Genomic DNA, 9,336 nt, shown 5'->3' with positions numbered 1-9,336 from the left:
AAAGGTATGTATTACATGTATGTGTGTTTATATATGTGTAACCGCGGTGTACTTGTCCCACCAAAGATCCACATTCACGCTGGACTGGATGATGAGGTTTTTATTATTACAGTTTCTGCAAATGAATGAGTCACAACATTAGCTTTTCTGCTGGCTTTGATCTCTTCGATCTCAGTAGCAGTTCCCTCTGAAAACTGCCCAAAGCATATCAAAGAGCTTTCTTCCCATTTACATAAAATACATTTGTACATCCATTTTAACAAGATACTTTTGACAAGAGATCGTATAGTGGATTTTTAACGTTTGCAATGAATTCAACATATTTTTCTTTAGTCTGAATTTTAACCAACATCATCCTTTTTAATATATATGAGAAAATAGAAATAAGAACAATAATGAGTATAAAAACGGGTACAATTTACCTGCCAATGAATGAGTCACAACATTAGCTTTTCTGCTGGCTTTGATCTCTTTGATCTCTACAAGGGGAATTAATATTTTAGTAAAACAGAAACAAAACCAAAATAAATCTAAACAGCTTGACAACATCAATCACATTACTGTGCATGTTGAGAGATTTGTCAGCTGTGGTTATACTATTTAAAATTAACTTCTTTTGTGGAGCACCAAAAGATGTGTCTTACCAGTAGCAGTTCCCTCTGAAAACTGCCAACAAACCCCGCCTCCCGGTCACATGTCAGAAGCCAAAACCAAACCCCACCCCATACCAGCAGGTGGCACTGTTGGACTCATCCTTGCAGGACTCTTACCAAAAACTATACACATATTTCAGCAGGAATTTCAACGAAACAAAAGTTATTATTACACCCGTTACATATGCATGTTTTTTGTGTAAATATGTGTATGCAAGGAAATTGTATGTAAATGTCTTAAATTTATTTGTATGTCTAATGTGTAGAGATATAAAATCTGTATTATTTTGTAAAGAATCAATAATTAGTAGGACACAATCATGAAGTGGAACACACTTTATTGGATATTTCAAACTTTTTTAACAAATAAAAAACAAAAAAGTGGGCATGTCTTTGTGAACAAATGTTATAAAAAAAGTAACTGTGCAACCCAACCTGTTAATTAACTTACATTCCATTTTATTGTCATTTTTATTAATGTACCTATAAGTGATTAGATAATTATTACCTATGCATGGAGTACTGTTGATTTGTATTTTTGATCAGGCGAATGTAATGTCTACCTAAAGCTTCCTTCGCAAGAACCCCATCACTCTGCGGTGCAAACCATTTATTTTTGTGTATGAATATTCAGTTTTGATCACATTATTCTCTTAATTACTTCCCAGAAAATGACCCCGTTACTCTTTGATTCAAAGTAAATCATTTTTTCGTTTATCTATTTATCTAATTTTGATCTGGCGAACACACCGTCTACCTAAACGCTTCCATGACAAGGACCCATCGCTCTCCGGCGTAAACCATCCAGGAAGTTTCAATGCCGGCTTCCGTGAGGTAATTAAGTCTTATTTCTCCACATAAAAATGTATGCTTGGATCCGGAATGAATAGAAGAATGATATTGTGTCATAATAACTCTGATTATTGGACGGCGATTTGTCAAAATGATTAGTTACTGTTACCCGCCTGTCAAGCTAACTCCTCTTGCTAGCTAACATTCGAGCTGTTTGAAGTCACCGCCGCTTCTTTTATTAAAACAATAATTGATACCATTTAAATATATGTTTTTAATATGTGTATAAGAATAACGTGAGCAATGACATAACGTCCAAACTGTGCGGTCATTGGCCAGAGGAGCCACGCTGAGGCCGCTAATTGGTTGCTGGCTGCAGGGTCCTGTTTACAAGCTGAGCTGCTAAAGCTTCCTTTTAAAAATAAATCAAATTCACACTAAATGTTATTTAAAGTCTTAAATCAAGAGGTCCTGCCTGTTTGCTTTAGGAAATGCAAACTTTACATAAGACATCGACAAAAATGTTAACGTGATCAAAAGTGTGGCTGACAAATTTGAGTTAACTCCTCTCGGACAATCGAAATTGATTAAACTTTCTTTTTTTACATATATACTCTCATTTATACTGTTACAGTATTTGTTGGCATCTTTCTGTATGATAAATGAACCCATTTTACACAGACAATGGGTATGTTCGCAGGCAGGCAACAATCAGACTGGAAGATGAATATTGCCAGTTTTCTGATTATGTAAAAGTCATGTAAACACGCACAGTGTTGGGATTTTAACTATCAAAATGTAACGTTTACCAAATTGTTTGAATTAGTTATGATTCCATTAACCAAACACGACCTACATTCATCCAACAATTATGAGCGCTCGTTTTTGAGAGAAATTTACCAGGAGCCGGCAATTCCACACGGGGGCAGGTTGTTTATTATTCCTAACAGCAGATCTAAGTGTATCCCACAGGAGACGGCCCCCATCCGAGTTGCCTGGGATCATTTATACATTTCAACAAACAAAGCAAAGACATCCTACTATTCCCCTATTGGCTATGTGTCATCTGCAGCTAACTTTAGCTTTCTCTTATTGGTTATCTTCTCCCCGCATGATGGCGTGTCGGCTCCTCCCATGGGCGTGCCAAGGCAGTTGTTTTGTGCCCAACAATCTCTGGTCGTCCTGCGTCAGCACAACCAGGCTTCCTGTTATCAGAAGTGTCCTAGACAAAACAACTGCCATTTATGCATTCCACACAGCCTGCCCTGACCTTTTATTGTACATTGAACTAAAGCACAGTCAGTGAATATCTTTATTGCATTGAACTGAATACATGTAACTTGTAGTCAATCGTATAAAATCCTTTATAGTCAAATGTATAAAATCCTTTAACAGAAATCTAAGGTCATACTCTGACCACGAGTAGTCCGATTTCAATTGTTGGGTTTATACTTTTGTTTTCCGATGGCATGTGTATGCAATCAAGTCATTGGAGTAAGAAGGCAAATTATTAAAAAAATCCGGATTACTTACTAAAAAGGCCTCGTGTATTGGTTGATTTATCCAGGGCATTTCCAAAGTATTTTCTCCCTCAAGGCGAAAATGCTACAATTGTATTCATCCGTATAAAGTGTAAGTCCATGCTTCTTGCAAGCCACGTACGCGCACACCTTGTAAACAGAAGAGACCTGCAATGAAGGACAGAACTTTGTTGATTTTGGTGTGTGACATGAATGATATCATCCTTTATTCACTGTCGAAGTTAAGTACGGATATGTTTACTTGAGTCTTGATATCGCTCCCGTTTAGCCCTTGTAATCGCAAAACTCGCAAACACTGTATATATGGGGTTATTCTTTTGTCTCTAGGTGTGTATTTTTCTGACTTATCCAAATTCTCAGTCGGGCTATTCCCATCATGTAAGCGCAGTCTCAGTTAGCTAATCTACGTCACTTAACTACATGTGAGTGTTATCATAAAATCAGAATACAATATGTCACCCATTCCTTGGTTAAGAAGACTATATCACTCATTCTTATCATTATCACTGATAAATCTGTGGTAATAAATTCTACTTTTCATGCTTCAGGACAGTCAGGCATAAACTTACTTGACAAACTCTAAATACACACATAATATCCATCGTTTCCCCCCCTTTACCTATTTATTTAACTAGGACGATGTGGCTTCTATGGATATCACTGATGTCGCCGCTCACAGCCGTTTCCAGTGGAGGGGCCGACTCCAAGGCCGTCACGACCACTCTGACGGCCAAGTGGCCCGACACACCTTTGCTGCTGGAAGCCAGGTGGAAGGAAAAAAAACAACACTCAAAGCACGTTTTAAATTTTCGGATTATATCTTTTGCTGACCCTCATTGGAAATGTCTTTAGCGAATTCCTAGCAGAGGAGAGCCAGGAAAAGTTCTGGGATTTTGTGGAAGCCAGTCACGACTTAGAAGAGCATCAGGGTAAGTTGTTTTTTTTAGGGTTTCACGAGAACTGCTTTTCTGTAATAATAATCTATAAAATTCTCTGGAGACCTATCATATTTTTTTACTGCATGCTTTATTTTGGAAAAAAACAGAAACACACAGAATCTTATCAAACTAGTTGTTTATGCACAAAACCACACAGGAGTGCCACAATAAGTGTATGAAAAAATAATTACGTTGAAACATTAAAATCCTGAACCATGCGACTGGTGATGGCCGAGTTCTCTGGTGCCTCGGTCACATTACAGAGAGGTAAAAAGGAGACACAACCAAGTTGTTCAACTACTTCTATGCAAATTCAAACTATGAGAAACATAAAGTAATGTTAGCTGATTAAATATTATAAAGACGTATTGCAGTGACTAATTACAGAGAAGTAGACAGGAAACATGACTATTTTGTGCCAACACTTCCATAGAAAATGAAAATATCGTCTAATGAGGAACATAAAATCCATACATGCCAACCTTTTGACATTAAAAAGCGGTAAATATCACCACACACTCTATTTTTATGTGCAAAACACAAACCGTCTCCAGAATATTGGAAAACAAAACAAAAAACAAGATGTTCTTGTTTGAAACCAGAAATGGCAGAATTGCCAAAACAGAAATCGAATTCAATCGTTGGAACGGTTTATTCATGCACAAAGACTTGGTCTTGCTTCAAAATAAGTCTCGAGTAAATATTTTTTGTTATTGTTCAAATGTGTGGGGAGTTGTTTGAGGTGTCCTTAAAAAGTTAAAAGTCAAATATGTGTTGACAATGCCCAACAGAATACAAAGAGGTCTTATGCTTTATTTTCTATTTTGCCAATCTGCTTTTATCTTATTTTTATCAGACCTGTCCAGGGTGGAACACAATAGGTTGTAGGAAGAGGGTCAGTGGGGAATGCTGAAGAATGAATGAATGAAAACTTTATTTCGAACATTAAAATAAAAACAGAACAAAAACAATAACTCAACAACAAAATAATGTTACATAACATGTTCGAAAAGGGGTAGTAAGAAGCAGATGCTTATTTTCCCTACCCCTTCATCTTTCCATAATAACAACAATAGTAATAATAGTAATAATAACAGTTATGATATAACAATAGCGACGATAACAACAAAGTTAACCATAGTTGTAGACGCACTATTCCCAATCTCTCTTATCACTCATACCCCATTTTTTCATCTCTGTATTCCGCCGGTAATGTTTTTTTTTGTATTTAAATTTGAAGAAGTGAATAGTTGGACATTGTTTGATCTTGTCTTGTAATATGTTCCAAAGTTTGACTCCACACACAGACACACACATACTTTTCCTGGTGATTCTCACCTTTGGGATTATGAATTTTGATAGCCGCTTAAGTTATAATTTCCCTCTTTCCGAATGAATAGTTTTTGGATGTTTTCTGGCACTATGTTTTTGTTGACCTTAAATAGCAGTTGTGCAGTGAAAAATTTTACTAAATCATCCAATTTTTATCATTTGGACTGCAGGAATAAAATATGAGTATGATCTCGATATCCTACCCTGTGTATGGTTCTAATTGCACGTTTTTGGAGGATAAAAAGGGGCTGTAGTCAACTTTTGGAATTATTGACTTCTGCACAATAAGAAGAGAGACGTCATGCATGCCTGGAGGTTGTTTTAAAATTATTTTTGTCAGTCGAGCAAGAAAAATGGTAAAAGTAAGAAAAGTCCTGCTTTGAGTAAAGTCCAAACACCAACCCAAACCCCTAAAAAATTAAAAAGGGTTTACTCGAGCATGTCTTAAAAAGGCATGTACTTGCATTCAAATCGTGAACAGCCTGCCTATGGCTGCAATCATGACTTAAAACCAGCAGATTACGGCAGAGTGTAACAAGATCCCCGTACCCCACCTTTTCAATTTAAAAATTGTCAGAAATATTGTTAGGCGGTGTTGGGAATTAAACTATCAAAATGTACTGTTTACCAAATTGTTCGAATAAGTATTCGACTCCATTAACCAAACACAACCTACACTCATCCAACAATTATGCGTGCTCGAAAGCCGACATTTCACACGGGGGCGGATTTATTTTCCTAACAGAAGAACTAAGTGTACTCTGGAGACGGTCGAAGAAGTGGCGTTGAAGTGTGTGAGAAGCCTTCTTCTGAACTCCTTAGTTTTTTTTTCTTTTTGGCTCACGTCTCCCCGCATGATGGCATCTCGGCTCCTCCCACAGGCGTGCCAAGCTATTGTTTGCACCCAACGATCTCACAACACAGCGCCTTGATGTCTCGTTTTCCCAAAACAACGCCTGTCGTCCTGCGTCAGCAAATCCACAAGTCCTGTTATCAGAATTTCCTACACAAAATATTATGCATTTCGAACAGCCTGCCATGGCATTGAACTAAAGCCCATTCAGTGAATATCTTTATTGCATTAAACTGAGTCAATCGTATAAAATTCTTTATAGTCAAATGTATAAAATCCTTTAGCGTTATTAAGGGGAGAAAAGTGGACGTTAAACACGTAAAGCAGTTATGTTGGTAGGTATGAAAATCCTTAGAATTTCGGATGACTGAATATTATAGCGTGGTGTCATGTGACTCATTATCAACTCTTTTCTATTTTTTTATGTCCATTGTTCATAGAATTATCCTGCATCCCTAATTCATTTAACTTTGCTATTAAATATCATGACTTTTCTCAATTTTCCTACAAGATGAATTGGTGTTACAATGTCTCTTTTCCAGTTTGGATTTTAGTTTTTGTTAGTGCCAGTTGTTATCCGAATGTCTCGTTTGCTTCTCGCTCTCCAGACCAAACCGACCGAGCGAATTACGAGCTGATCGTGCAGCAAGCGAGCGCCTTGCTGAGCTCCGTCCAAGTCAACATGTTCAAGTTGGCCCTGTCCCTCAGATCCTACTCTGCCACCGTGCACTCCTTCCAGCAGGTATCGGCAATGGAAACTCGTGATCCCGGTCCGGCAAGCGTTTCATATCCCTCTGTTCGCGTAGATAGCATCCAACGAGCCTCCTCCCGCCGGCTGTTCAGCCTTTTTCAGCGTCCACGGAGAGAAGACCTGCCAACCCGACGCGTTGGAAGCGCTCCTGGCGAGCGCTTCGGAAAGGTCACAAACCCGGAACGATTATAACCGAGTGCTGAGACTCCCTGTAACGATTGATTCTCTCACAGGCCCAAGCCTTATCTTTTCAAGGGCGACCATAAATATCCCGGATCAAAGTCGGACAGTCCCGTCGTCATCTTGTACGCCGAGTTGGGGAAAGCGGATTTCCGGGAACTTCACATGGCGGTCGTGGACAAAGTCGGCGAGGGCCGGGCCAATTATGTGCTCCGTCATTATGTTGCTGTGAGTTGCCCCGCTATTCTTTTGAGCTACCTATTTCCACAAATTGTGTCCAAAGTGGGCTATTTCAGTAGTCATGCTCACAAATCATTTGTTAAAATCTGAAATGAGATAGCGAATCATTGTTGTCATGTCAAAACGTTACCTACAAAATGGTTTCTTTATTATATAATTTGACCTCATTGAATAAATTAGAATATCCATCCATTATCTGCACCGCTTATCCTCAGTAGGGTCGCGGGGGTGCTGGCGGCGCGTTGTCTCAGTGTCCCCTGATCCCTCTTATTTTCCCTTCGACTCCCTTCGCATTTACGATAATATCCACTACATCCCGAGGGATATACAGAGACCACCGGATCTCCCTGGAAGATTTGCCCGCCTGCCGACAATGACAACGACGGAGCAAAGGCTGAGCTAAGAAGGCGACCACACAGACCAGCGCTCCCAAGCATGTTCAACCAACGCCAGATCCATCGTCCACAATGAGTGAATTGAGCTGCGGATCGCCACCAACAACGTCCGGAATTGGAGGACTTTTTTTTTTGCCATCACGGAGTCTTGGCTTTCCCGACGCCGCATTACATCACCGGCTCGAACGAGACGAAGACTCCGGTAAAAACAGGGGTTGGAGACTACGCGCTACAATAATAGCCGAACCATTGACACACACTGCTCACTCGATATGGAGTTTCTAGCAGTATCGTGCAGACCCTTCTATGTACGGGGAGAGTTAACTGTGGTCTTTGTGTTTGCTGTATACTTTCCACCGCTAACAGTTTCACCGGATGCTAACGTTAGCATAGCGCTAAATCTCCTGCCCGCTGCTATCATTAAACAGCAGCTTGCACACCCCAATGGAGCTTTATCGTCGACGGCGACTTTAATCGGGCATGTTTATGGACTGTACTCCCAAATCCATTCAATTGTGGACTGAGCAATTCGGAAAAACACTGGACTATGTGTAATGTAAGATCAAACATTCGGTTGTATCCGGCAACTCTGTTTGACCCTCACACACAAAAATAATCAGATTACCGGTAATCAACACAACTACTTTAAGAAGATGATGGACAACCCCCACCTGCCCCGCCCCCCAAAAATACAACAATATTTTCATTGTGGCATTATAATTTTCAAAAATCAGCGATAAACATGGAGCTTTTCACATCTAATTTCCTTTTCATGCAGAAACCCAGCACAAAAAGGGTCCCTCTCTCAGGCTACGGAGTGGAGTTGGCCATCAAAAATCAGGAGTATAAGGCCAAGGATGACACGCAAGTTCAAGGTAAGCAAAATGTACATTTCAAACTGTACAGAAAGTAGGCACATGGGGGCAGCAATCTCGTTGGAAACAGAACAGCCAGTATTATGATCAGTGGTCGGTGTTTCCTTTTATTTTCCTACGGCTCGTGCACGTTTACACATCTGAGTAATCCGAAGCGCAGTTAGATAGATAGATAGATACTTTCTTCATCCCCGTAGGGAAATTCACACTTCCAGCAGTGTCCTTTTGTTGTTTATTAGCGGATTGACAGGATGGCCTTGGGGTGCTGTGTTGTAGTTTAGCAACAGCGGAGTGGGTGACGTCACACGCTAGGCCAAAAGTTCGACGTCCCTGCAGCAGATGGAAATCTTCGTGCCCAGGGTTACACCACCTCGTGTTCACGTAGATAGCGGGTTCGCCTCCTCTCCGCTTCCCGCAGGCTTTTGTGTCTCTGTCTGCCCTAACAGCGCTGAAGCCGGGTAGCTCCACGTTAGTGTCCGGGATGCTAGACATGAGCCACGTTTCCGTAAAACACGGCAAACTGCAGTTATCTTCATTTGGGATGTTTTGCTGTCCCAAATCACAGTGGGACTTGTAGTACAGGGTCGAATGAAACACGCAAATTCTGATTCGCTCACTAAAGCCTCGTGTGTACTGGTTGATTTCTCAGAAAAAGTTTCATGGATTTTTTTTTACTGCTACAATTGTATCCATCTACAGTAGAGCTGGTGGCTTTCACTGTTGTTTTTTGTCTCTAGGCATGTAAACAATTCTTTGGGATTGCTCCCTAAATCCAATATTTCCAAT

The 9,336-nt window shown here is 40.0% G+C and overlaps 1 protein-coding gene across 1 annotated transcript in view; it reads left to right on the top strand.

The window, feature by feature from the left end:
• Positions 1-1,416: 1,416 nt before the first annotated feature.
• Positions 1,417-9,336, top strand: part of uggt1 (UDP-glucose glycoprotein glucosyltransferase 1) — a 29,488-nt gene continuing 21,568 nt past the window's right edge. Inside the window, exons 1-7 of the mRNA XM_088354689.1 lie at positions 1,417-1,487; positions 3,622-3,753; positions 3,839-3,915; positions 6,718-6,851; positions 6,916-7,028; positions 7,094-7,268; positions 8,454-8,550. Coding sequence (XP_088210815.1) covers positions 1,471-1,487; positions 3,622-3,753; positions 3,839-3,915; positions 6,718-6,851; positions 6,916-7,028; positions 7,094-7,268; positions 8,454-8,550 — 745 coding nt within the window. The 5' untranslated portion in view covers positions 1,417-1,470. The remainder of the gene's footprint in view (positions 1,488-3,621; positions 3,754-3,838; positions 3,916-6,717; positions 6,852-6,915; positions 7,029-7,093; positions 7,269-8,453; positions 8,551-9,336) is intronic.

Source organism: Urocampus carinirostris, chromosome 15, assembly GCF_059441175.1.
Source record: "Urocampus carinirostris isolate Australia breed hairy pipefish chromosome 15, RoL_Ucar_1.0, whole genome shotgun sequence".
Taxonomy (NCBI): domain Eukaryota; kingdom Metazoa; phylum Chordata; class Actinopteri; order Syngnathiformes; family Syngnathidae; genus Urocampus; species Urocampus carinirostris.
Note: the sequence above shows the minus strand (reverse complement) of the source record. Positions and strands in the feature narration are given on the sequence as shown.